Source organism: Penicillium lagena (genome assembly GCF_028827675.1).
Source record: "Penicillium lagena strain IBT 129212 chromosome Unknown utg000002l_segment0_segment0, whole genome shotgun sequence".
NCBI classification, from domain to species: domain Eukaryota; kingdom Fungi; phylum Ascomycota; class Eurotiomycetes; order Eurotiales; family Aspergillaceae; genus Penicillium; species Penicillium lagena.
The window spans coordinates 5,081,993-5,108,328 of record NW_026623223.1 but is presented as its reverse complement, the minus strand read 5'-3'; the positions used below and the strand labels follow the sequence as shown (position 1 = coordinate 5,108,328).

Below are 26,336 nucleotides of genomic sequence, written 5' to 3'. Positions count from 1 at the left end.
GCCTCATTTTAGCTGAAGGTTGAGGCTGAAGATGGACAGAACGCAATGACTTGTTTCACCAAGAGCTCGCCGTTGAGGCGAAGATGTGCCAATCTGTGGGCCTGGCGCCGGGGAGGTCGGAGAGGTTGAACAGAGTAGGTCGGCTAAGATGTTTGCGGTGAGCCTGGCAAGTGAAGGATCGGCGGGCGATTCGAGGTCCGTAGTAGAATGTCCCTCCGGTATAGTAGATGCTAATGCCGTTGACTAGTTTTGAGGTTGCAAGTCAAGGTTGGAGGTAGTCGATTCGATTGGTTATCTTCTGCAACGGGCTATAATGTGGGGGTTGGCTGTCTAGATGCACTCTACTGTTCACTAGGACACCGGAAGTCCTCACTGAAGCGATACTTACAAAGCCGAATATTCTCTAGTGCTATACAGTAAGAGTCTGCCTCAAGATATATAGGTGTTGATCCTTGCTAGGAGATAGACTATCGAGCAATAGGTTCATTGTATCTCTCTTTCCTTTCTTCTCGTACTATGGAGTCCCCGGCAACATCAATATGACAAATTGAGATAACAGAGTGCATATATGGGTATAGCAAAGCTTGGGCTATACGATGTCGAACGGATCAAACTTGGCGTTTCTTAATACCGCACTTGGTCAAACACTCCTCAACAGTGATAAGGGTATACCCCGGGATAGCATCCCTCACACGGTCAATATCTTCACCGGCAATACTCTGCCCAAATGTCCTAGCAATCACATCATCGGGGAGGGAAAATGTCTCATCCGCGACCAGAGAAAGTCCAAGGTCCTCAGCCGTGAATGCTGCCGTAATATTGGCAGGCTCACAGTCCGGATTCACTTGCGTGTGGAACGAACCGGCCGGGAAGATAGTCATCATTCCGGGGTGGAGCTCTGTACGGATGACCCGTTGCTTGCCATCGGAGCCAAGGACCATCCCCTCGGGTACCATTTCGGTGATCACACGGCCAGAGTTAAGGGCGAAGAGCTCGGTAGCACGAGGGTGTAGGTGAAGGAAGGCCATGCTGCACGCTATTGATGTTGTGAGTATGAGTTGAAAACCGGGGTATTCTTCCTAGATTACCTGGCAGTTGCGCGATACTCATGGAGGCACCATAACCAACAAGGGCTGGGAAGGTCTTGCGGTTGGCGAACGGGGTGTCTCTGTTTTTTGTGAAATCATAGACAAAGTCTTCATCCTTCGAAAGAAGCTTGTAGCGATCGACAGCACTAAAATATTTGATTAATTTGGTTTCATTGATTTCAATTTCAGAAACTAACGTGTCCGCGAGTTGCAGCTGAGCGGTCAAGCTGAGCTCGGTTGTGCGTTTGGACATATGTTGAGGTGCTGCATTTGCCGGAAGAGCAAGGGCAAGGGCAACGACAAGCGTAGAGCTAAGTGCGAACTCGGTGAACATCATCTTTGTTAGAGGTAGATCTAGAAAGATTCTTGTATAGGCGATGATAATGTGTTGCTTGGTTGGTGATCTTGATGGTTGAATGATCAAAAGGAAAGCGATCAAGGCCCTTATATACCTAGATTATTCAAATCAGCACTTGATTCAAAATCAATTGCCATGGTATATTCCAAATGTTCTTCCGCTTGACTTACGGGCTCAGCCTCATTTACTTCGCATAGTTGTTCCTCGTACACCACAGATCATTCTCAACTTCGCCAAGACACCCGATCCATCCAGCGCAGATCGCCATGAAAGCGCAAGAAAATATGACAGGCTGGGAAAAATGGCCTCTCTACCAAGTGACCATATTCGGCCTTGTCCCGTAGATTCATGGTAGTCAGGTGCAGCTGCGAAAAACCTAAACACTAGAACTCAGGGTGAATATGTGCGTGGGCAACCATGGAATAGAGGCAATTGCCCGAGTATTCTCGGTGCTGAGCGATATTAATGACAAATCAATGATGAAGGGAGCTCATTGAAGACTTTAATCCAGACAGACAGTTCCCAGCGTGTAAGAAAATGGATACCAGAGCGGGCCGCCTGTGTGGATGTCGTATTGGCTGCTTGGCTCGAGCGTATTCATAATACGACTTCATGGAAGCCGACGGGCCCCTACATACATATCCCCAACGCTATCCACTATAAGCGTATCCACACTTGGGGCCTAAGCCACGAATATATACCTACTAGTAATAACTGTCAAAATCTGGACATACGACGGTCCCACGTGGAATTGTACATCACGAAGAAATAAATCACTGATTCAGATAAAACTGGGAAATGCCCGACAGTTTAGAGGGCGTACTAACTAATAAATGACTACTACACAATAGGAAATATTGATGAAGGGCAAATCCCCGTACGTGGCTGTAGGAATTCCAATTTTTGACAATAACTACTGTATGCCATGAATATATATATCATGTATGCATATATTCCCTCTCTTGAATAGTTCAATAATTTCAATTTCTTTATAATAATCTCTGCTTTTACTATAATGCAACTAATCAATTAATTAATTCGAAGGTAATGTAGCCTTGGTAAGTTAAGTTAGAACCTTGTGCACTATAAGATGTATAACGCCTGTCTCCCACGGAAATCCAAGATCTACCTGGGATTTCTATTTCAAACTAATCCCCAGATTGCCCCCCTCTATATAAGAAGACTTCCTTACAGATTTTCTTTTTTTTAGGAGAGGAAAAAAAGTGACTGACTTAGTTACAGGTCAGGCATCCGCATCTGAGATTCAAGGTTAAGATGAGATGTTGGCTCGTCTTCCTCGGCAAGCTGTAGAAAAGTGAGTAGTTATTAGAAACACCTACGACGCACACATTTACTGGAATTCGAACGGTTGAGCATGAATGATCAATCAGGATATCATAAACACCTAGCGCTGGATGCGAATACAAAAAAGAAGCATCATCAGACTCAGCTCGGCGGGTGAGGCTCGACCTTCCCCTTCGCAACCTCCTGCCAATTCGTGCTCAGCGACGTTCCCTGGCTCTCGACATAGCTCTTCATCATCGCACGGCGGGTATCCGGGTCCGCACCGGCATACAGTTTCTTAAAGAAGCCATCCACGGCATCGCCGCCGAGTTCAGAGTCTGCAGACTCAGCGTCTGACACGTCGTCTTCACCATTTCCTTCTTCATCAGCGGCCTTCTTCTTCTTGTCCTTGGGTTTCTTCGCAGTCAACGACGATGCAACTTTATCCCAGTCCTTTGCGCCGTGGCGCGAAGAAGTCGGGTATGCGGGACCGGATGAAGTAGATGGAGCAGCCGCAGCCGGCCGATCAGCGAGAGTCGTTGTCGAGATTGACGTGGACCCTTCCAGTGCATTCCATTTCTGGCCAGCAACTTGCTTCCGTAGCGTGATTTCGATCTTGGTGCTCATCACCGAGACTTTGGAGGTGGATGGATCGATGCGCGCATAGAGCGGGTCGAGAGTGAAGGCGTAATCTGCGCCTGAGGGGAGTGGGAATTGAAGAGACGCCTTGAGAACATTATTAGTATGTTGATCGTTTTAGCTAAAGGGGATACGCCTACCGAGTCGTCTTTTAGCTCCACCTCCACGCTTTCCTTCGCTATTCCCTTCACGTACAAGGTCACCACCACTGAGTCCTGGGATTGATACCATTCGTGCCGGACCTTCTGTGGGGATGTTGGTCCAGAGCTGGGCTTGCTTGGTTCTGTAGCAGCTGGCTCTAAGCTGGAACCAGGATCATTCGACACAGTTGTAGGAGCACCGCCACCACCAGCAGTCTGCTGCACTGACTTGCCTGCCCTCAAAGCCTCCCACTGCGCCTTCAGCTCCTTCTCCGACGGCACCCGGACATCTCCCGGAAACTCCGGCACAGAGACAATGGTCTGCTCGTGCCCCTCACCCAGCTCATTCAACTTGCGCCGAACCTTAGCCATCCAAATAGGCAGTTCCGCAAACGCATTCTTCTTCCCACCCGCGCCAGACATGGCAGCCTTGATACCCTCCGATTTGTCCTTCTCCTCCTCAGTCTTGGTCTTCCCCTCCACAATACCAAAGACAAAAGCCGCATCGCCAAACCGCTCGAGCTGGTATAGGGCAACGCCGCGGCGCATCTGCGCTGCGAGGATGAGCTCGCGCTTGCCGCGGTCTCGGGCGAGAACTAGTGCGATCTCGGCATCGTGGAGCGCGGATTTACTATCCGGGCCGCCGTCTGCAGGCTTGAGGCGCGAGTATGCGGTTGAGCGTTGGAGGTAGTAGGGTGGGGCGCGGGGGAGCTCGGTGAGGGCGCGTGTGTAGTGCTGGATTGCGAGGGGGCAGTTGCTTTCGGACAGGGCTTTCTCGCCCTGGCTGGCGGCGTTCATGGTTGGTGGTGTTTAGTTTGAGGTGGTGGAAGAAGTTGAGTTGGAGGTGGGGAGGAAAGAGCGGAAGTGGAGAAAGAAAGTGGTGGAATCAAACAAACACAACAGATATTACATCATCCCATAAGAAATGTTATTGTTTATTTACAGAGTGATGTTGATTACTATCGCTAACTAACAGTTGGACTATTAAGAGTAGAGGATTATTAAACGGCTCACATCAGCGCCTCGTTGCTGTATTGCCGGCTGTATAAACCCAACGCGCGGATGGGCCAGTAGAACTTGTAGTTGGGATAGGAGATCATGCTAGACGCGATTAGTATGCAGGGTCTGAACTTGCAAGCAGGAATATATACCAGGATTGGTTGAAAACACCCTCAATGGCCTCTTGCAGCCACTCACCATTGCGCTGCTGGCGAGCCATCAGCAGCTTCATGCCTTTCTCAATCGGCTCCTTATGCGGGTAGCGCGCCTCCATCAGTGCCAAACAGGCCCACGCCGTCTGCACGACCTGCGACATCTCGTGCTGAACGTAAACATGCTTCTCACTGCTGAGGTACGACTCGCCCCAGCCGCCATCGGCCTGCTGCTTCGAGATCAGGAAATCGCACCCGCGGCGGGAGTCCTCGCTCGTCTCGTACGTCTCGCCAATGCTGGCCAGACTCTCCAGTGCGAACATGGCCGCGTAGGTGAAGCAGATGCCCCATGATCCGTACCAGCTGCCATCTGGTCGTTGCACGCGCTTGATATATGCCACGGCCTTGTCCTTCGCGGCGCGGATTTCGTCCGCGCGGTAGTCGGGGTAGTATTTGCTGAAGAGTGACAGTGCGGTAACAGATGCGGTCGTACACTCTGGGTAGTCGTAGCCGATCATGATACCTCCAAATACTTCGGCGGCGTTCAGCCACTCAACCTTCGGCGAAGCACGGGTCGTTTCGTACTCCGTAAACCCGCCGGATGGGTTCTGCATGAGCAGCAGACAATCGACGCTGTCCTTCAACCGCTCAACCGAGATCACCTTGTCGAAGTTGTGCATCTCCTGCAGCTGAATGGCCGATCGCAGACCCTCGGCTGTGCAGTCACTGACTGTATAGCCCTGGGTCTTGGTGCTGAAGGGCCAAGCGCCCTTGCGGTGCTGACGATAGCATTTCTCCTGGTCTGGTACATTCTCTCGGAGCTGGTGATCTTCGAGGAATTCCAGCGCACGATTCAACATCGGCCGCCACTTAGGTTCATCTGCGAACCCGGCGACGACAATTGCCTGGGTAATGAAGGCCGTATCCCACACTTGCACGCCGTTGGTGCCGTTCGCCAACATTCCCTCGTCCTTCATCCACATGTAGTCATTCAAACGCTCTCGGTGCCGCCGAACTGAATAGCTGTCCGGTCCGTCATGGACATAGCAAGCCACCATGTTCATCGGGTTATTGACGGGTCCCAACCCCGCGTAGTCAGTGTTCTCATCCTCCATACGGATCAACTCCCAAGTCCACTCTTCCGCACGGTTGACAATGGCCTGCACGCGGAAGAAGGGGTTATACAGCCGAACGAGCACTTCGTTGATGGAATTCAACAACCACGTCTTGGGATAGTAATTATCTGCTTCGTGAATTGAGTTGCGGTGGGCCGCAAAGTCAATGGTATCGTAGGGCTGCGTGTACAGCTCTTGCCGAAGCTGTTTTGTGAATGAATCCAATGGGTGGCTGAACTTCTTCGACCACAGATAGGACATGGGCAGGAAGACCTGGCGCATGTGGATCCACCAGCGCCAGGGCGCAAAGGGGACCCAATCAGGGAGGAGCCTGAACACTTAGCAAAGGCATATGTCCATATGAAGGGAAAACATACCAGATCTCGGGAGGAACGGGGTTCACGCCCTCCCACTCCATCACACCAAGGATGCTCAGCCAGAACTTGGACCAATGGGGTCCGTAAAGGGCGCCGCCAAACTTGTGCAGCAGGCCCCGGGCCTTGACCATACGAGGATCGTCTTCACTGACACCCACCAAGCGAAGGGCCACGTAGTTCATGCAGGTCCCAAAGACCGAGCTGTGAGCTTCAATGTGCAGACCCCAGCCGCCATCCTCGGGGTGCTGCCGGGCAAAGAGATAGCGGGTGATCTCCGTGGCATACTCTGGAGGAATAGGGGTGTTGGTCACATAATAAGTGATCAGAATGCCCGGCAGCAGGAACATGGGGCCACCGTACTCGCAGGCCCAATTGCCCGCGTCGAGCTGCAAGCGCGAGAAGAAGGACAGACCATTCTCCGCGGCTTCTAGCGGCGTCTTTGCCTGTGGCAGCTCCGGCAGACCCTGCGTAAAAAAAGTAAGAATGGTGATCCCTTTTCAAGGGGAAATAAGAATATTACCGTTGGCATGCCCAGGTGGTACTTGTCAGCTATAGACTGGGGCCAATCTTCAAGTTCCTCGTCGGACTCCAAATAACGCCATGTCTGGCGGCCTTCCTCATTGACCAGACGCCAGCGGGCATAATCGGTCTTGGAGTCACCGTTTTCATCTGCGGTCAGATGGCCTTGGGCGTCGGTTCTCCACGGTCCAATTTGAAACGCCATGGTTGCTTCTGAGGGAAGTGCAGGGGATGCGCTGTTTACAAGGGAAGGCCCGGGGAAGGTGCTGAGTCAGCAGTATCAAGACTGCCGTGTAGAACCAAGTACGAGATGGATTCTATACCAAGGCTGCGAGCGGATGGATTTTGGATGGGCAATGAGGAAGAAGAGAATGAAAGAAAAGCGTCGAAGGGTGGAAGAAGAATTGAAAGAAAAGGGTAGGGACAATGTCGCACCGTCCACGGATTCCGATCAGATAACCACATAGTTCATATATTTTTAGATCTAGATCAGTATCTTTATTATAGATGCCGATCATATAGCGTCTTCCGGAGCATATCGCACACTATGTGGGAAGTAGAAGTCTAGAGTGGCAGACTGGCAGGTCACGTTTCCCTCAACCTCTTTCCATCTCCCATCACAAGCACATCTGCCAATGGACCCCCATCCCTCCAGCTTCTCCCGAGACGCTCCGGTCCGAGAATACATCGACACCACTCTTACAGCCTTGCTCCACCAATTGTCCCTCCCCACGGCTGACAGCCACCCGGCCATCTCGCTGAAACGCAGACCCAGCCCAGCAGCATGCACCATCAACCCGAGCAATCGAGCGCTCGAGGGGATCCCCAGCGTCCAGGTTTGGAGTACATATTCCTGGCCCGGGAGAACAGCGTACGAGGCATGGAGATTCAGCAAGGCACTCCAGTCGGAAGATATGTAACTTGGTCACTGATACGCCATGCTTAGCGGTCGTCATTCGAGTGCTTTCCATCATCGAGCAAGCTATGCGCACGGGCAAGGTGATCTCCAAAAGGTAAGGTTCTTTCTTCCTGATATAGATGTGTGTGTGTCTGTGCGTGCTGAGTGCTGGTATTGCCCAGGGACATATACTATATCGACCCGGAATATTTCTGCTCTCAGACAATAGTCGACGGGGTGATTGACGACCTGGCGTATACGATTGGCGTGGATAGGGCTGCATTGCACGTTGTAAGATGGGTCTCGTTCCCCAACTTGAACGGCCAGGCAACTGACCGAGATCTTAGGAAGCTGCAGCAAAGGGGTTGACGGTGGGCTGCTTTCGTCTGAGGAAGCATGCATCGAGTGAAGTCGTGGATGCTCATTCGGTCTCAACGGTTGGGGTCATTTCCCGATCTTCAATGCTGACTGCTAGGCTCACTGACCCAGGGAATCCTGATCCCTCGAATGGAGGATGTGGACGACATTGATATCTCAGGTGTTCGATGGGTATTGGTGGTGGAGAAAGACGTATGTGCGGTTCTCCCGATGATCACAATGAATCAAATGTTGACCTAGTTGATAGGCAGTCTTCCAACGACTCGCGCGAAGCTCCTATCACTTGCATGCGGCATCGGGAGAGGGTATTTTGGTGACTGTAAGGCTCACCATCACCCAAACAATCCGGACTGACGACCGACCCAGGGCAAAGGCTACCCCGACCTATGCACACGGAAGTTCCTTCGTCGACTCTCTGACACCGCCGCACCCGATCTTCCGTTTTATGCGCTGGTCGACGGAGATCCAGACGGCGTGGCAATCATGTCGACATACAAATACGGCTCCGCGGCATACGCACACAACAATTTCCGACTGACTATCTCGAGACTGCAATGGCTCGGTCTACGAGTGACGGATGCAATCGCCGGAGTAGACTCGGTGGAAGACGGTGTTCTGCTCTCATTGACAGCTCGAGATCGCAAGAAGATCGTCGCCATGCTGCGGAACAGTCCCGTGCTGGCACGTAATGGGCCTGAGTTGGGGTGGCGGGCAGAATTGCAGTGCATGCTGATGTTGAACATCAAGGCGGAGATTGAGATCTTGTATGAGCAGGAGAAGGGTCTGGAGGGGTGGATTGACCAGGGGATGAGTCGACAGGTACACTGAGAGTACCCCGAGAGTTAGAACATCCCTGGAATATAATATAAATAGAGAAGTATCCATGAAAAGCCAAGTTTGCTCGTCGCCACTGCTAGAAATGCCAATTAAATAAACAGTACGCCGTCTCAAGGAAGAGCATCATCCATCCTAACCAGAGACAGAGAGAGGCATGCAAGAAACGAGGAGTATAAAAACAACCCACCCCATGTCGGTCACCATCAATTCACCGTTTATTCTTACTCACAACCCCAACCCCCTGCGCACCTCATCGCGCACCTTCTTCTCATATTCGGGTCTCCGCTCGCGCCACATCTTCGCCGCCTCCACATTCGCAGGACTCTCGTCGTTCGGTTCGGCGAGCATGCTCATCACCGAGATGAGGATCTTCTCCACGCTTTGAATGGGCGACCAGCGCTCCGAGGCGTGTTCGTAGTGGTTCGGATCGTCGCCCGGTGGGTGGAGGATGGAGATGCAGACCGTGCCATTGGGATAGACTATACCAGAAAGATCATCAGTACCATTCAAACCTTAAGTGGAGTACAGAGCCCAGGGAAAGCATAGCGAGGTGGAGGAGGAAAGGGAATAATGGCTTACCATTCGGATGCCACACCCCGCCACCGACGAACTTCATCGTCGGCGGACTGAGCGGGTAGTCCTTGGGGAACTTGAGCTCGGCGGCGAAAACACCGCCCTCGAAGGGAGTGCCCTCGGGTCCCTGGATCAAGGCTTCCCAGTAGAACATGTCGTCTTCCGAGACCGGCCCGGCGGTGATGCCCTCTGGAGGGTTGGTGGAGAGGTTTTTGTATTCGTGGAAGAGACGCTTTTGAGCAACGGAGGAGGCCATTTTGGTAGGATTGCTGGGAGCGAGATAGGAAGAGAATAGAGGAGATGTCAGGTTAGGGTGTGTGGTGAGTGAGTGCGGTGAAATGAAAAAGTTGGAGGTGAGTTGGGGCGTGGCGACGGAGGAATTCCGGGGGGCGATTGATAAGGGGAAAGTGGGACAACCAGAGATTGGAGTGCTGCACAGAACGAGACTGGAGTTGTCAAGGAATTATCCCAGGATATTCTGTTAATATGTCACAATTAATGGTTGTTGGGTAGGCCTAGGGTTATCAGGCTCTAATATACTATACATATCTATACGATCAAAACCAGTCAAAGTCATCGCCTCCCTCTCCCCCGGATTCACCTCCTCCCCACGGATCATCCTCGTCGCGGCCCCAAGGATCTTCCTGTCGCTCCTCCGGCCACACATCTTCATAAAAGCCCGGTTGTCCGGGTGCTGGCTGGTCTGCTGGAGGCACCCCGGGTTGTTCGGAGGACGAAGCCTGCGTCTGATCTCCCGACACACCCCGTTGCATAGCTTCGTATCCAGCCATCGCCCCGGCGCCAGCAGCCCCCGCGGCCGCACCATCTGCCATTCCACCCGCAGCACCGGCGCGACCGAGAGTACCAGCGGTAGCTTCACCAACACCCACTGCGCCAGCTTCGCCGGCCGCGGCACCCCCAGCAGCCGCACCTCCACCTGCGGCCGCCTCGCCCCCGACACCGGGGAACCAGAGCGGCATGAACCCGACACCACCTGCGCCGCTATGGCGACTGAAGTAGTCAAAGTCGACACTCACAGCCGTGGCCAGCATCACCGCGCGCTGGTCCAGAGTCATTCCTGCCTCCGGGGTTCCCTGGCTAGGCGCCAGCTGGTCGTCTCTCAGTCCTGCGGAATCCATGCGTAATGCATACACCCCAGTATCTGTGAAGAGCTCACGCGCAAAGCCTACAAAGTTGCGGTTCACGGATCCAATTAGTCGGTTCTCGGCAGATAGAAGCGAAAAGTCCCAAGAAAGAAACGGTTCGTCGACATAGGCGAATTGATTGTATGCGCCCTCGTTTTGAGTTGATGTCTGCGCCAGTTGCATCTGCTGCGTTTGGGACAAATCAGACTCGGATAGAGAAAATCGTTGGGTGCCCATATCCGTCGACCGATTTGGGGAGGGGTGATATGTAAAGAGGTTGTATTTTCGTCGCAGGGGAGCCCACTGCTGCTGTGCTTCACCGATGATTCGCATCTCATCAAAACTGAGTGGAGATACTTGGGCATTTGATGCCTGTAGAGCGGTGGAGGATGAAGGTGCGCTCGGAGTGAGATCGAGAGGATCATAGACTCGGATTCGGGAGTTAATCCAAGAGAATGGACGGTGGAACTGTCGAGGTCAGTGATTGACATATGACTTGCGAAGGCGTTCCACCTACCCGAAGGACCTCGTTCTCGTGCCGATCAAACACATGCGTCACGAAACTCCGATGTGTTCGGAACCATTGGCGCGCCATCATGTTTCCCATGCCCTTTTCTTGTTCCGCCATGTACCCGACGTGGTTTCCCTGCGCATCCATGATAACATATTTGTTCGCTTGCTCGAAACCACTGTTCACATGTTCGATCAGTCAAGGCGGAATACGCTACAAGCGCGCGCACTCACATCATAACATTCATCATCTCCAACTGCCGCTGGATGACAAGCCCCGAGTTCGCCAGGATGTTCGTGGCCGGGTGAGCTGACTTGAGCACGCCGTTGGGATCTTCTGGTAGATGCACAGGTGCGAGGAGTGTGTTTTGCGAGGGGTCGTAGTGGGGATTGTGAGCATCTTGCGGTTGGGGACTTGTAGGATCTGGCTGCGATGGTGTCTCTACTTCTCTTCGAGCTGGCAGGATGGGTTCTGGGCGGGTGATGCTGTTGCGAGGACCGCGCCGTACGCCGCGTCCGCGGATGCTCGAGAGAGCTCGACTGGGGATTGGCCATCGCATAGAGGGTGGCCGGCGTTTTACAGCCCACATGATAGGGTCTGGTCGATGTAGTTGAAAGAGCGAGGACTTCTTGGAGGTGGTGGGCGGAGAAGAAATGCGGACGGTTGAAGGCGGCAATTGCGATGACGAAGCTAGGTTATCGTCGATAACGCCATGTCTAGAAGTGTCCCTACGGTGCGGCCCAAACATGGAACAATACACTATTAACTGATAGGAAATATGACAATATTGCCGGACATTTTCTAGAATTTATTTCCCAGTCGAATTTGAGGAGATTCCATATAAAGTCGAGGCCAAAGTGGTTGATCCTTCAGATTTCAATCGAATGCAAACTTGAATCCCAGAGGCATTGCTCTCCGAAGCTCTGGGTACTTCTATAATTTGTTCCACAGATATATACATTCCTCACCAGTACCAAACTGCACCACCTGAAACCCTCACAGAGCTCCCTTGCGAGCCAACTCGATCTTCCGCGCCGCCTCCCCGTCCTTAAACCCGCCCTTGGACACGCAAATGGAACTCCCCTCGCCCAGCTCTACCTTCTCTTCGACATCGGGGTGCGGACATGGGCAGTGGTGTGGGAAATGAACGCAAGCAAGAGTTCCGGGGCAGAGGTAGTGGTCGCATTTTGCTGTAAAGCGGGAAGAGAGGGCGTCGGTTAGCGATATATCCATATTTCCATGTAAGAGAAAAGTGTACTCACATGCATCCCACGCCTTCTGGTATCGACTGCTGTCGCTGGGGGCATTCTGGTTCTGTTGCTGGCGCTCTTGGCCTTGGTTCCCGCCGAACATTTGCTCGAAGAAGTTGAATTGGGCCTGTGCGACGGAGGCTAGGAGGAACCATGCCCAGAGGGCTTTGTACCAGTTTGGAATCATGGCGGGAGACTGTCGTGACCCTGGTAGGAGGCGAATGGAGTCTTGGTGTTTGTTGATGATGAAATGAAGCCAGCTAGCTAACAGGAAGATCCGCCCACGTGACTAGTGCCAAGCCGGAGCGAAAAGTTCCCCTTGAGCATCACTGGATTGGATTTCGACTAACAACAACAACCACCAGCACAAAACCATGCTGCAGCCCCGACTGCTGGCGCCTCTCCGGGCGCTAGAAAGGGCAATTGGCCCTGCAGCCATCTCCAGGCAGCCCCTAGCCCGCCAACCACTCCTCCGCACGCTGTCCAGCCCATCCATCCTCCCCAAGCCGCCATCTCCCTTCCCCCGGACCGCAACACTTTCTCCTCTCTCCCAAGTGCGACATGCCTCGCATGCAGCGCAGGGAGCCTCCAACAAACACTCGCGCGATCCAGCAGGCAAGCGCCTCGGCGCCAAGCGCACGGGCGGCGAGTACGTCGTGCCGGGATGCATCATCTTCCGACAACGCGGCACGAAATGGTTCCCCGGCGAGAACTGCGGCGTCGGCCGAGACCATACCATCTTCGCCAAGCACGCGGGTTATGTGCGGTATTACCGCGATCCGCAACTGCATCCGGATCGCAAGTATATTGGGGTTGTGTTTGAGAAGGACGAGAAGCTGCCTCACCCACGCCACCAGCCTACCCGCCGCAGGCTGAATATGGTTGCTGTGCCAGCTCGACTGGACGGTGTCGCCGGCCAGTCGGATCTGGTGGCTACCGTCGATGAGACGGTTGGGACGCGCATCACGAGCGTGCAGGCTGTGAATGCGGCCGAGGGTCCGCAGTTGCGTCCCGGTTACATGTACCGGGAGGCGAATTGGCAAATTGGTCGCGCGGCGGAGAAGGCGGGGATTGAGGCCGTGCCGTATAACCGCAACAACCGGTGGCTGGCGTGGAGGAAGAGAAAGGCTCGTGCGGAGCGGGCGGCCCAGATGAAGAGCTTGAAGGGCAAGAAAAAGGCGGGCAAGAAGGCCAAATAAGGGTGTGGGCGCTTCTGTTTTTGCCTTGGAGTCCCGAGTACTGTAGCGATATGAGGATCTATATGCGGTCTTCCTTTTGTATTATAAAGAGCATTCACACCGTTTCGCAGTTATATTGAACTTCTACGAAAGCATTGCAATGCCTTGAAGCCATTGGAGGGAATGTTAAAGAAAGAGACTATGTGGATTGTGGTATCAAAATATCGACATCTAACACGAGAAAATCATTCATCAAATAACCGGCCCAGAATCAAACTCTGGCAGACAAACTCATTGCCAACAACTTTAGCATTGCATAAAGCATCACCGTCAGCAGCGACAGCGAGCACTTCCGACTTCCTCCGTTTCCTCCCGCCACTGCCATGGACGATTCGCAAATTCCTCGTCCTGGACTTGGGCGCGGCGAGCATAGTCTTTGCAGCGGCCTGGTCGGCGTCATCGACATAGATCCAGTCCCAGGTGGAAGGCATGCCTGCCTCGGACTGAGATTCAAGCATAGCTCTGGCGGTGTCCAGATCCGGGACGCGTTCAATGCGGGAGGCACCCAGGGCAAATGTGAGAAAGATGTAGGCTCTTCTCTTTTCTTCGGCCTTGCCGCGGCCCATGACCAGGATGACGGAGTGTCCATCGAGGAGTCGGGGTCGTGATGCTATTGTCTCGGATAGACAGGCAGTGTCTGGTGGTGTCGGGGTCAGGACTCGTGATTTGGTTACTCCGTTCAGGTACATCGATTCTCCAGCAGGGAGGAGGTAGACATCCCAATCGAGGACACGCCCTTTAGCAACGCAATCTTCGACCCAGCGCCCTGAAAGACAGGGAAGGTTCAAGGCCAGTGCCTGCATGTACTTTTCGCGGCGGGAGTGTGTATCGGCAATCAAACAGGCGAATCCTACTTCCTGGGCACTGGCAGTAAGGCGTAGTCCTCCACTTCGGGTCTCTGCATCTCTCGCCGACGCTTTGGTCGGAGTAGCAGGAGCGGTGATGGACGAAGTTTCGAACAATTCCGTGAATCCCTCATGCAGAAGGATCCCGCCATTGTCCATGATCAATTTGGTGACGTGGTTCTTGGTACTCTCGTCCTCCTTGTAGGATACGGCGAATGCCATCCCGGCAAAAATACCGCTGGCATAATGAGAGCCGCGTGAAAGTCGGCTACTCGGGGACGGACCGACCGATGTTCTCTTCTCCGGGGGCGTAGTGGGCTTGCTTTGTTGCGGGACGATCTCTGGCTGATACGTGAATGCTCGATCTTTGAGGTTGTTCCATAGAATCATATCAAAATAGATCCGTGAAATGGGCACCTTGATCACGTTTTCAGTGCTGTTCAGACCTCCACCGGGAAGACTCTTGCGCTGCTTGGGCCCAAGTATAACCGTGGAATGTCCGTGTATATCTGTCAAAGGCGGGAAGTCGCCCGGCGCTTCGAGGATTTCCTCTTTGGTGAGCTTGTGATCGAACCCACGGATTATGTGAGTGACCTTTGGAATGTTAGGCAGGTCGACCTTGACCGCATCTCCCTCCCGAAGATCAAATCGTTTCACAGCGCCCTTGGGAACCTCAACAAGGTCGCTATCCTCAAACTTGACCAGGTATTTGTCTTGTGAGACACCCAGAGGTGTGCCCAAACAGACCGCAGGGTAGTAGGCCCGTTGTAGGCCACTCCACGGCGCTAGAATTTGCCTAGGAGCAACTGGAGTGGCATCGGAGAAAAGTCTCCTTCCCCTTGGTGTGCGAGGACCTCGACTCATGACAGAGCGTTCCATTTCGGCCATCTCGTCCGAGTCCAGTTCGGTAAGTTCAGATAACACAGAGAACTTAGGGTCAGGAGGAAGAACTGGCCGCACAGGCGTTGACGCTGCAGGCTTCTGCGTTGGGGCTTGCTTTTCTTGTAACGGACGAGGTGCTGGCGGGGGGTTTGCCTCGAGACCGTCGGCGAATGAATTGTTGTGGAGACTCGACTTCCCAGACATTTTCGGATCGTCGAAGCCGAGGCTTTGCTTGCCTACGGACAGTAGTCTCGGGTACGTGGATTGTTTCCTCAGTTTCGGGCTCTTGTGGTGTAGATTGTTGCCGAAGGGGGGTGACAGTTTTCGGGGGTACAACGCGAGGTGTGACGGGTATAACAGGCTCGGATTCATGATAGGCCTGGCCGTCGTTGCCACGACGCTTTTTCCTAGGCTGAGTTGGGGAGCTTTCAATTAAATCGCGAAATTCTTGATCCTCATTCGTGAAGATTCCAATGCCCATGTCGAAAAATCCAGGCCCAACTTGGGGCGAAGCATCACTCGCAATTTCGGTCAGTCTTCTCCGTTGCCTTCCACTGGGACTGGACAGAATGATGCTTTTCAGAGGAGTTTTCTTCAAAGGCGAAGACTGAGTTCTGGTTCCAGATGGTCGAGGCTGGATGCGACGAATGTGCTCGCTGACAGGGAACATAGGAGGAAGATCATCATCCTCAATGTTCACCCCATCGCCGTTAGAGCCTTCTTCCCATGCATGATTTTGGGAGTGGCTGGGACTGGTTTCGGGAATGCTTGTCAATCGGGCCATATCGGCTGAAGATTTCAGGTGGAGATGAACAGGCGTTTCGATCACTCGGGATGGCATAGAAGACTGTTTGCTCCCGTTGTTCTTCGGGTTGCTGGAGTACAACTGTCTGCTTTCGTAAGAAGAAGGATCTTGGGGAGCCGACACCGGCATGTTGGGCGAGTGCCCTGTTGATGCAGCTGCGCCATGTGGTCGTGAGGGAGTGTGTCCGCAAGGTGGTCCTCCTTCACGTTGTGAGTAAGGAGGCGAAGACTGTACAGAATGTCGGACAGGCGAGACCTTGTGAACATCTGAAGAAGGACCGATTCGTACTTCATGGCCAGGTCGTGGATTCGCATCGGGCCTTTCCTCGTCACCCTCGTGGCCTATCCGGTCTGGGGAGGCCAGCGGTGATGGCTGGGAATCCATGACCATGATTTGTGACGGCGGGTTGGCCATTTCAAATTGTCCATCTTCATGAGCGTCGAACGGATCTTGTGTCCCATGCAGGATCTGGGAAAGCCGGTCATGCGCACTAGAAGCTGCAGCGACAGCGACGGGAGGACCGTTGTAGTTTTCCTTGTCCTCCTCGGTTGAAGAATAAGGGAACTCCTGTGACCGGGGTACTTGCTGGTCCACATCTTCGTGCTCTGTTTCCTCTTCACTGGCGCCAGTGTGCAGCATCATGTCGACATCCTGCGGCTCCTGCACAGAGTGTTCGGGCGAACCAGAATGAGTCAGATCAGAATGCGGAGGGGGCATAGTCGGCGAGGTCCTGGAAGGCGCAGTCAGACCGGCAAATTGTGCAGCAGCCTCTTCCTCGATTCTTCGTTGACGGCGTGCACGTTCTACAAAGCTGGACTCTTTGAAGAACTCGGGGTCGCTGTGGTCTTCCGAGGGCATATCATCGGCTGATCGGGTCATTCGCTCGCTGTGGACCCTCTCTCGGTTCGTCTGAGACTCTTTCATGGAGATATAGTTAAGGTTCGGCTCTGAAGAGTCTATCATGAAATCAACCGGCAAGCCTCTCAAGGGCGATGAGATGCCCGGGGCGAGGCGAGGCTGATGAATTGGGATGTTGGGCGACGGACGATCCGACGCGAGCTCCGGCTGTTGACCATGGACTAGTGGGGATGACGGGGCTGGGGTGGCTTTGAATAGTTGGCTCAGACCCAGGAGACCGCCGCTTGACTCGATATCACCTGCTAGCGGATTATTGCGTGGCATGCTTGGTGTTTCCGTTGGCGCACCCTTTGTGGGGATCTTCGTCGTTGTCCCGGGCGTTGTCAAGAAGCGCTGTGATTCCGGAAAGAGATCGGGCTGGTAGGCCAGCGGAGAAGACTGACTCGGGGCAGAACTGCTGTGGTCGTCATGATCCCGTGAAAGATGGGTCGCATTTGGTGCCGACTCAAATTGAGACAGGAGGTCGATATGGCCACTTTCTTCCTGGTGCAAGGTCATCATCGTTTCACCCCCCGCACCCGTCTGCGAAAAGTGTGGATGTATGGAGGAGGTATTGTTCTGGATGATGCTGTCGAAGACAGACTGCGAGACCACCTGAGTGTCTCCAGGGGCAGTCTCGCCATAGCTCATTTTGACTTGTGATTCGGTGCCTGCTTCGTGCTGGGCGCCGACGTTGGGAGGAACCATTAGGCTTGCTTCATGCTGGTGCAGTCCAGAGAGCGAGGGGTGGAGGTGGTCGGGTAAGAAGTTGGAGGGTCGCCCTGGAGTGGTGGATAGTGCGTCACCATCAGAACAGTGGCGGGCGTCCGGGAGTGAACGACGAGGAGTGGTCTGGGGACTATTCTCGGGTAGTGCAAGGGCTGCGAGGCGTGGCTGGGATGGGTCCTGCTCCTACGGAGATCAAAATGTCAGTCCAATGAAAACCTGCAGGCTCGGAACATACTAGGCCTAGCGCGACGCGTTGCAACTGGGAGATATCGAGGCTGTCCTGGGTTTCCATCGCCAAAGCACGGGAGACAGATGGAGTAAATCACGGACGGGCCATTTCCAGTGTTACTGAGCCGTGCCGTACAGATTGTGTGATTTTGCACTCTCCTGGAGTAGACACGATACCGCGTAGTGGGACGGAGAAGAGCAGAGTGACGCGCGACACGAAACACGAAAATAAGCACGTGATCGCGTCTCAATATTGCCTGATTGAGTATAAGTAGACATAACATTGTACCGTTGAAAGAACGTGAAGAAAGGAACGTGAAGAAAGAAATGTGCCTTTTTAACTCTCTTCTTCCCAAGCTTTAAATGAAGAAAAAAAATAGAGAAAAACTACTTTTCTCAAACAAGTTACTATGTATGGATACTATGTCTAACCCTAATCTCTTCGACAACTCTAGGTATCACAACTCGACTGACTATTCGCGCCCAATGGGCTGAATCAACGAATAGCTTGCCGACGAATTAACCTCCTGCACACCAGTCGACAAAAACAAAGGAGTCATCTTGCCATCCTCACTGAAAAAGATGTTCGGCCGCTCTCGTCGGTAATAGTCAATAGTCGACCCATCATCGAAATTAACTGTCGTATTAAACGCAACAGTCTGTGTATTGAACGTCCACGGCCCATTCCACTGCCTGGAATACGCATGTCGTCCCACATTAGGACCACTTCCAAACCCGGCGTCGGGGAGTAAGGAGTGGACCAGCATGTGGAAGTTGCCGCGCTTGTCTGTCCAGATGAATGGGTCTTCACTCGGCTCGGAGAAAATAGGTCTCTGTGGGTGCAAACGGGTATATGGTCCGTCGTACTCGGGTCCCGTCGCGATATTGATGAGTTCTGTGCTGTAGCAATCATCCCCGCAGCCGCGATATGCCAGGATAAAGGCATCGGAGTGGTCAGATCCAGTCCGATAATGCATCGGCGCAGGATTCGTCGTGTCCGCGTCCCAGACCTTGCTGTTTAAACCGCGAAGAACCTGACCATGCGGCTCCCAGTCCCGGAGGTTGCCAGACGACCAAGCACTAATGCCGCTCTCGCCATTGAGAGAATTGCCAGGGCCACAGGTGAAATTCACGCTCTGGCAGCCCGATGCAACGTGGGTGGGACAACCGATGTTGAAAAGCAGGTATTTGTGCTCTGCTTCACTCCAGACCACCGTTGGGTTATGCGCGAATCGAGGCACAATCTCCTGCTTGAATGTGTAAGGACCAATCGGGCCGGTGGTGGACTCGGCGCGAATAATGCGGCTGTAGGGAGACCAGTAGTCCAGTCCGCAGTCGTCCGTGAACTCGGACACGAACAGATGGTGAAGACCGGGGTCCTCAGGATCGCGGATGATGCCATTGCACCACGACGATGTGCCCTCGCCGGTGAGATTGTACCCATTAGCGCGTGGCCCGGCTTGGACGTCTAGTCTACCGCAGTCGGATCCTACCCAGCCGGGATCACAGACGCAGGCGTTGTTGGCACAGACACCGTTGAGAGAACATTCCTCGTCGGCGGTGCATGCACGGGCTGGAGAAATGAGGCTGGCAATTGTGGCGAAGAGGGCCAGATGAAGGAGAGGTGCCATTTTTGGAGATGTTGCCTTGAAACGGCCTTGCATGAGGGGTGGATGCGAGAATGTCTCTATTTAAATCATTAGGATCTGCATACTTAACTATACTCCTCGGGTGCTTTTAGAAGCTTCCCCGCAGTTGGAAACTGCCGATATGATATTCTCTCCTTACTTGACTCCACTAGAGGTCAATTCTCCGTTTCTGAACAATCGTTGATCTCACGCATAGGAGTGATGAGCAGCACAACAGGCTTTCTAGTAAATACCTAAGGGAATCTCCAAGGACGCCGACTGGTATAGCATTGAGTCCTAGGAAAAGTTGTGCGGTTCGGGTCATTGTTGACTAAATTACCCGAATCATCCGATGTTCCTGAATTCTACATTCAACTGTGACACAAAACCGGTGAGGTGGGAGGCAGGCTGTGATCTCTGCAGAGAATTGTTTTCATTATGGTCATTATGCTAGAGTCATACACATATCCCCCAATGCAAGATAAAAAGCCCAGGATGCGCAATGCAAGTTTGACAAAAAACACTAAGAGCACCTAGTCCAAAGCTTCAATCCCGAGAACGATTAGGCACCCATCGTTTGATGCTAAATTCCCTCACCCGGTAGCGACTGAGCGTGGCCCCGATATCACTGTCCGGTGAAGCAGAAGGAGGCGGCACGTCGACGTAGCAGACGACCAAGCTCTTGAAAACTTGAGCTTGGACCCGGTTCACGCAGTGCAGCCACCACCAGCTGCGAGCCTGCTTGCGTACAATATATTCTCGGCGTTCTTCGGTCTCAGACCAGTAAGCGTGGTCGTAGGAGGGGATGATAACAACGGCAAATTCGGCGTGTGAGAAGACCGGCCCGCGGTTGTAGAGCATGTAGTCTGCTCCGAACTTGACGCCAGAGCGCACGACCCAGCCGAGGGAGCGGAAATGGTGGTACACGACATATGATAAGATGAACGGGTCGTCGGGCTGTAGGGTTGATGACGGCGTTCGAGGAGGACAGTAGGAGTGGTGGCAGAGGAGTGGGAGGAGTTTTGATGTAGGGATTACAGTGTTGCGTTCGTCCACGACGCGTAAAGCACCCAGTCCGTACACGAGGAAGAATGTCTCTTCGTTGGAGAGCTGGAGATGTTCCTCGTTTTGGAGGACGGGCTCTTCATCTGCTTCATTGGCGTCCAGGACGGAGTCCGGGAGAGGGAGAGAAGTGGGCGAGTTGGAAACAAATTGCTTTTCCTGGACGATGGGAGCAAACCGTACGGTTTTGCCATTGGAGGTCGGCCTCGATGGGTCGACAGTCGCATCTCCGTTCAGTTGTGCGGCTCGTTGGGATTCCAGCCATTTGGTTTCTTTGGCGTTCTTGAGGGAGAATTTCTTAGTGGACGGTGACGGTGTTGCGGTGCCGTTAGCAGCAGCACCGTCTGCCTCCCGAGCCGCCGCCTCGGCCTCGAGCCTCTCTTGGATAGCCAGCTTCTCCATCCGGGCTCTCTCCAACTTCAGTTCACGACGCTCGGTCCTGCGCTTCCTCGTCGCCTCCTCACTCGTGTGACTGCCCAGCAACCCTCTCCTTTTCTTTTCGCGTTCTAGCCAGCTGGGTTCACTTCGGCTTAGATTACCTTTGCCAAAAAAACCCATCTGCCACAGGGCTTTGATTGCCGTTTCGTCTGTGACATGAACGGAGGAAGTGGCAGAGTCAAAATACGCCGTATAGACTTGCAGATTGGGAGGAGAGATAAAGAAGGTAAGATACGAGAGAGCAATACTAATGAGGGAGAGAGGGTTGTGGGGGATGAGAGGAGGGACAGGATGCACGTTTAGGGGGAGAGGGAAGCGATGGAGGTGTCTGTAGTTGGGTCTAGGAGGGCGGGCTGGACGAGGCTTGGGCCCTGCATGCCCAGCCTGCGGTGAGGCAGCCACCGGTTTAGGGGAGACCGGAGTGGTCATAGCTAGGGCTGATGAATGCGTGTTAGCAGAGCATTCAGGAAGCAATATTTCGAGCTAAGTGCGTTGTTTCTTCTCAGATACCGTTGTAGTCAATTAAGCAGATCATTGACAAACAGCTAGAAATCAAGGTGCCATTTGCCTGAGCTTGGTATTTTGCATCATCATCGAAGAAGGGAGGCACGAATCAAGATCACGGCAAAGGACTCACCAGAGGTGTTTGGAGTGCAGTTACTAGGAGAGACACAGGAACATGATTGCAGAAGTCATTAATCTGCCTTATGAGGTTCCAGTGACCTAAAACATTGTGTGTTTCAGTGCATCGTGTGTCAGTGCAAACAATTGTTGGCCGGGAAAAAAGCGAAGCGAAATTTAAGTCGAAGAGAAAAATGGTGCAGCTGACTCATCGAGTGGTCCGAGCGCCCGCTCGGCTTCAAAAAAATTCCACCGGCTGCACAGCTCCATTCACTCACAGCAGAACAACCCCCAACACCGCCAAGTGAGTATTCCTGCAGACAAGTACAGTAATGGATATGAACTGACCCTATGTTCCTGCGGCAGAATGCATCTTATGGTATGCCCACGACTGCGACCACTCCGTTCTTTCTCAACCTCCGAAGAAATCAGCACTGACCAGAACCAATAGTACGTGACCGACAACGAGGGCAAGCGGGTGTACACCCTCAAGAAGGTCCTGAACGGCGAGGTGACCAAGTCCGCCCACCCGGCGCGCTTCTCTCCCGATGACAAGTACTCGAGGTGCGTTGACATGAATCTCTTGGAGATCGGGAACCATGCTAAAAGTTTTGCCTCGCAGACACCGTGTCACCCTCAAGAAGCGTTATAATCTCCTGCTCACCCAGCAGCCCGGTACGGAATACCTCTTTGCCTCTATTCTGAGAGAGGGGACTAATGGATCGATAATACAGAGAACAGCGTTGCTACCCCATGAAAGCTGAACTGGATAATTGGGATGGGAAATGGGTGATGTTCAGGCGAATGGTGTTTCATAGCTCGATTTTTTGCTTCGGTGGACTCTTCTCGCTATCAGAAGGTCTCCGGGTCTTCAATATATGGATCTAAATTGGATCACATTTCACATTCATATATGCTTCTATAACTGTATATCCAAATGCCCGGTCCAACATACCGAGAGACATGGTCATTGCTCATGACAGAATGGCTTTTCTGCATACTCCCAAAAACGCCATTCTAAAAAATGCAAGATAGACTCAGCGTTTCCGCGAGTTGACGTTCCGGCCAGCCCCAACCCTGCCTCGGCCGCCGTGCTTGTTGCGCTCGCCCGTCAAGATACCGGGCAGGTAATCCTCGTCCATGAGATCATGCTCACGGCGACGCCGTCGCTCTTCCTCTGCGTTGGCACGCACGTACTCCTTCTGGTCCTCGGCGAGAACAAGCTCCGTGCCCCAGCCGCCCTTCCCGCCGCCGCCTTTCCATTTGCCGCTTGCGTTGCCTGCAATAGGCTTGGGAACGCTGTAGCGGTTGCCGCGGTTGTTCCATTGCATGTTCTTCTTCAGGTGCATAGTGAACTGGCCGCTGGCGGTCGTGGTGCACGAGACACGGGTGAGGGTGTCTTTGCCGCATCGGGGGCAGAATTGCTTGTTCATATCCTTGGTGGTGAAAAAACAGGCGTGGCAGCGCTTGATGAAGGATTTGAGGTGTTGGATTCTTTGGAGCGTAGTGGTGGATAGAAGGTTGAGGTTCATCTGAAGAAGGACGTTTTGACACTGGAAAAGGAATTAGTAGAGACCCAAAATTTCAGTGCTAGAGCTTGCTTACCGCGAAATCGGTAGTCATGGTTACAACTTGCATGGTCTTCGGTTCCGATGCAGAAGACGTCGCGCCGCCAGCCTCGTCATGGGCCAGTTTCTTCTTGTAGTTGGAGGGTGTAATCCACTCGCCTCCATCCGAGTCAGAGCCGTCCTCCTCCTGCGCGTCGGGATCATTATCATCCTGTGCGGTTTCAGAGCCACTCTCGTGCGATGTAGAATCCTCTTTTGTATGAGTATCTTTCTCGTTGTCTGCGATCGCGGTCTCTTTCACGCCCTCTGGAGTAGTCTCCACTGCACTCTCATCCATCTCCTCCGTCTGCTCCTCCTCCTTAACAGGTGGTCTTCCATTAACTCGCTTCTGGCCGGGAACGCTTCTTAGCCGCCAGTCACCTCCGTTACGCTCGCACTCGATCTCATAGGCCAGCGCCAGTACTTCCACATCGGTTCGGCTCAGCACCGCGCGGTCACCGGTTTTGCGGGCGAATTCGCTGATGACATTGAAGCTGTTCGGGGTGGGGGTTCGCTGCTTCAGGAAGGGCAGATAGAGGGTCTCAACACGGGTTCGAGCATCAGGATCACGGATCTCGTTGACCACAGAGGGGGTGGTGATGAGTTCCTCGCACTGAGCGAGCAGGGTTGAGAGCGGCGGGGTATTTTTCAGGATGGGGCCGGCGTCCAACACGATAGTGTGGACGGGCTTGGCGGGTGTAGGCGCAGAGTCAGCCATTTCCTCTGCTGGAGGATCGCTAATAGTGGCGATTGAAGCCAAGGAAATACACTGCGTCGACTGTCAAGTCGAGGGTTGATCAGTGAAGCGGAAGGAAATTTCTCAAGCGGTGGTCTGTGCGGGCTTATCTTATCGAGCGAAATATAGAACGGGGACTATGGTAACTACATGTGTGTATGGCGCATTGCTATTCTTGGTTTTCTAGTTTTCAATTCAATCAGTCCTTTTAAATTCGCCTTTCTTGGTCTCCGAATGAGTTAAAGCTTGGATTGGGTCAGCGCCACAATGGTTTCCTGCGCCGCTCGTTTCCCCGACGAGATAGCGCCGTCCATATAACCCTTCCATTCGTACGCCGTCTCGGTGCCAGCAAAATGAATTTTCCCATGCGCTGCTCGCAGTGCATCGTCAAGTTTGAATAATACTTGCGGGGGAGATGCTGGGCAAGGGCATCCCTGCGCCCATTGGTCCATTGCCCACTCATATTCGGATACGTTAATTGGCTCAGGCACGCTCGTATAGGCCCCGAAGAGCTTCCGGATGTGTTGCTTTACTCTTTCATATCGCTCATGCTGCTGGAGTTTAGACAGTTCACGACCGGGCTGGCCCACAGTAAAACAGGTCAAGGAAAACTGCCCGGTTTCATCCACACTACTGTCTCTCGAGACCGCCACTGGCCCTTTGAAAGACTGCAGGAGGCCACACAAGCCAGCGTCTCGCCACCACGGACGGTCGTATAGTAGCATGACTTTATTTGTGTACCCAAGTCGGTTTTTCTGACTGAGTTCAACCTTGGATTCGGGAAGCGCAGGGCAGAAGTTGATTAGGTGGTAAAGCGGCGTTGGAACGGTTACGATGACTCGTTTGGCTAAAATCTCGCCGCGTGCAGTTGACACAAGAACCCCAGTTGGTGCTTGCTGAATTTGCTGGACAGGAGACTTTAAAATGAGCGATCCTGGGCGAAGCAACTTTGCAAGACCCAGCGATAGCTGCTGGGAGCCTGATAAACAAGGAGTTAGTATAGTTCATCTCACGAGAGAAGAATGCACAAACCTTTGGCAAACCTCAAATATTGGCCGCCGTCTTTTCGATCGGATCGCATTGTTGACAAGCCACCGCCACGTCGGCAATAGTCAAGAAAGAACAGTGCGCTCATCTCGGAAGGTTCCAGCCCTAGCATTGCTCTTGTCCAAATTGTGGCTGTAGCGATCGCGGTAGGAGTCGCGCCTTTTTCGTGAAGCCACTGCTCAAGTGTAAGGTGATCTGGTGCATTTTTGTCCTTTCCGACACCGTAGAGGTCAAGATTTCTACTGACTTCATCCGCTAAATCTCTGATGAAGACCATATTGTCAACTCCGTTAGGTTCGGACAGCCTCTGCAAGGTCTTTAGCAAAATATTTGAGTTGGCTAGAAATAACCTCACCTCTGGTACTGAGCCATATGAAAATTGTGACACGCTGCCGTCGATATCTTCTTGTATAACCGATCCTGATGTATTCTGCTGTACAAGTTCGAGCCCCAACGACTTTGAAAGCGCGAATACCTCTTTCTGGTTCGTGTCGTTGATCCAGGCGGCACCCAAATCAATTGTCCGGCCATCATTCAGCGGTTCTATTGACAGTGTTTTCCCACCTACGCGATCCCGCGCTTCAGCCACGACGCACGACATCCCCGCTTTTTGGATCTCATGAGCCGCCGAAAGCCCACTAAGGCCGGCTCCGACGATAACAACGTCTGCCACTCGCCTAGTAAATTGTTCGACTGAAGCCGTTGCCTCTATCTCAAAGTGGTAATCCGGCCGAGCAAGTTTTGTAACCGGAATCAGCGTTGTGGTTGGACGATGACCATCAAGAAATTTGACGAGATGCTTCGAGTGTGGGCGGTTATCAGGGTCGTAGTCAACAATGTAGTACACAAGCTTCAGGATGTCAGTCACCGAGGCCCCAGTGGCGTCAAGACAGCGGCGCAAATTGGAGAAAGCCAACGCGATTTCGTCGTCTATGTTGGGAGGGACGACGTTGTTTTCATCCGCCCCAACCTGCCCAGCTGTGCAAACTATTCGGCCAGGGCCTTTGGAGGACGTAGCATGGGCCCAAATAGGCTTGGGGTCAAAGGTCTTGTACGGATCAAAGGAAATTACGTTCGAGCTCGGTTTCGTACTATGCGCCATTTTTAGAGAGTGGTGTCAATGTTTGCGGGGTTTGATGTCCAAAGTATGAATTGGTGTTCGTATTCAAGCGTGTTGAAAGACGCTCTATTTATGTCATGGGATATTCCATATCCGACGGACCGAGCACAATAGAGAAACGTGTCACCAATTCCGGAGGCATTGTGGCACGGGCAGAGGTGTCAGTAAGCTGAGGAGGGAAAGGGGGTGC

At 53.0% G+C, this 26,336-nt stretch overlaps 12 protein-coding genes across 12 annotated transcripts; 2 read left to right on the top strand and 10 right to left on the bottom strand.

The window, feature by feature from the left end:
- Nucleotides 1-608: 608 nt before the first annotated feature.
- On the bottom strand, nt 609-1,425 carry N7510_004904 (germin family protein; the record flags this gene model as incomplete). The annotated part of the gene is made up of 3 exons (XM_056976830.1): nt 609-1,036; nt 1,089-1,234; nt 1,286-1,425. 3 exons carry the CDS (start codon nt 1,423-1,425, stop codon nt 609-611), a joined length of 714 nt encoding a protein of 237 aa, XP_056836786.1.
- A 1,467-nt stretch (nt 1,426-2,892) lies between these two features.
- On the bottom strand, nt 2,893-4,307 carry N7510_004903 (co-chaperone SGT1; the record flags this gene model as incomplete). Its single annotated transcript, XM_056976829.1, has 2 exons — nt 2,893-3,456; nt 3,510-4,307. The coding sequence occupies 2 exons, from the start codon at nt 4,305-4,307 to the stop codon at nt 2,893-2,895; spliced, it is 1,362 nt and encodes a 453-aa protein (XP_056836785.1).
- Nucleotides 4,308-4,519: 212 nt separating this feature from the next.
- Nucleotides 4,520-6,876, bottom strand: N7510_004902 (terpene cyclase/mutase family protein; the record flags this gene model as incomplete). The annotated part of the gene is made up of 4 exons (XM_056976828.1): nt 4,520-4,610; nt 4,661-6,106; nt 6,153-6,616; nt 6,673-6,876. The coding sequence occupies 4 exons, from the start codon at nt 6,874-6,876 to the stop codon at nt 4,520-4,522; spliced, it is 2,205 nt and encodes a 734-aa protein (XP_056836784.1).
- A 430-nt stretch (nt 6,877-7,306) lies between these two features.
- On the top strand, nt 7,307-8,766 carry N7510_004901 (uncharacterized protein; the record flags this gene model as incomplete). The annotated part of the gene is made up of 7 exons (XM_056976827.1): nt 7,307-7,514; nt 7,564-7,684; nt 7,752-7,860; nt 7,917-8,012; nt 8,059-8,139; nt 8,195-8,266; nt 8,314-8,766. Coding segments are annotated over 7 exons (1,140 nt in total), but the record flags the coding sequence as incomplete, so codon positions are not given.
- A 243-nt stretch (nt 8,767-9,009) lies between these two features.
- N7510_004900 (E2 ubiquitin-conjugating protein UBC7) lies at nt 9,010-9,613 on the bottom strand (the record flags this gene model as incomplete). Its single annotated transcript, XM_056976826.1, has 2 exons — nt 9,010-9,263; nt 9,364-9,613. The coding sequence occupies 2 exons, from the start codon at nt 9,611-9,613 to the stop codon at nt 9,010-9,012; spliced, it is 504 nt and encodes a 167-aa protein (XP_056836782.1).
- A 301-nt stretch (nt 9,614-9,914) lies between these two features.
- Nucleotides 9,915-12,450, bottom strand: N7510_004899 (scramblase family protein; the record flags this gene model as incomplete). The annotated part of the gene is made up of 4 exons (XM_056976825.1): nt 9,915-10,970; nt 11,020-11,191; nt 11,247-11,729; nt 12,014-12,450. The coding sequence occupies 4 exons, from the start codon at nt 12,448-12,450 to the stop codon at nt 9,915-9,917; spliced, it is 2,148 nt and encodes a 715-aa protein (XP_056836781.1).
- Nucleotides 12,451-12,715: 265 nt separating this feature from the next.
- N7510_004898 (chromatin-binding protein RAD9) lies at nt 12,716-17,951 on the bottom strand (the record flags this gene model as incomplete). The annotated part of the gene is made up of 4 exons (XM_056976824.1): nt 12,716-13,502; nt 13,733-15,420; nt 15,473-17,842; nt 17,895-17,951. The coding sequence occupies 4 exons, from the start codon at nt 17,949-17,951 to the stop codon at nt 12,716-12,718; spliced, it is 4,902 nt and encodes a 1,633-aa protein (XP_056836780.1).
- Nucleotides 17,952-18,360: 409 nt separating this feature from the next.
- N7510_004897 (uncharacterized protein) lies at nt 18,361-19,518 on the bottom strand (the record flags this gene model as incomplete). The annotated part of the gene is made up of 1 exon (XM_056976823.1): nt 18,361-19,518. One exon carries the CDS (start codon nt 19,516-19,518, stop codon nt 18,361-18,363), a length of 1,158 nt encoding a protein of 385 aa, XP_056836779.1.
- Nucleotides 19,519-20,061: 543 nt separating this feature from the next.
- sen2 (tRNA splicing endonuclease subunit SEN2) lies at nt 20,062-21,444 on the bottom strand (the record flags this gene model as incomplete). Its single annotated transcript, XM_056976822.1, has 1 exon — nt 20,062-21,444. One exon carries the CDS (start codon nt 21,442-21,444, stop codon nt 20,062-20,064), a length of 1,383 nt encoding a protein of 460 aa, XP_056836778.1.
- Nucleotides 21,445-22,003: 559 nt separating this feature from the next.
- On the top strand, nt 22,004-22,310 carry N7510_004895 (H/ACA ribonucleoprotein complex subunit NOP10; the record flags this gene model as incomplete). Its single annotated transcript, XM_056976821.1, has 3 exons — nt 22,004-22,015; nt 22,088-22,200; nt 22,259-22,310. Coding segments are annotated over 3 exons (177 nt in total), but the record flags the coding sequence as incomplete, so codon positions are not given.
- Nucleotides 22,311-22,673: 363 nt separating this feature from the next.
- Nucleotides 22,674-23,961, bottom strand: N7510_004894 (rRNA-binding endoribonuclease; the record flags this gene model as incomplete). The annotated part of the gene is made up of 2 exons (XM_056976820.1): nt 22,674-23,189; nt 23,242-23,961. 2 exons carry the CDS (start codon nt 23,959-23,961, stop codon nt 22,674-22,676), a joined length of 1,236 nt encoding a protein of 411 aa, XP_056836776.1.
- Nucleotides 23,962-24,218: 257 nt separating this feature from the next.
- Nucleotides 24,219-26,128, bottom strand: N7510_004893 (putative flavin-containing amine oxidase; the record flags this gene model as incomplete). Its single annotated transcript, XM_056976819.1, has 2 exons — nt 24,219-24,958; nt 25,012-26,128. The coding sequence occupies 2 exons, from the start codon at nt 26,126-26,128 to the stop codon at nt 24,219-24,221; spliced, it is 1,857 nt and encodes a 618-aa protein (XP_056836775.1).
- Between the last annotated feature and the right edge of the window lie 208 nt (nt 26,129-26,336).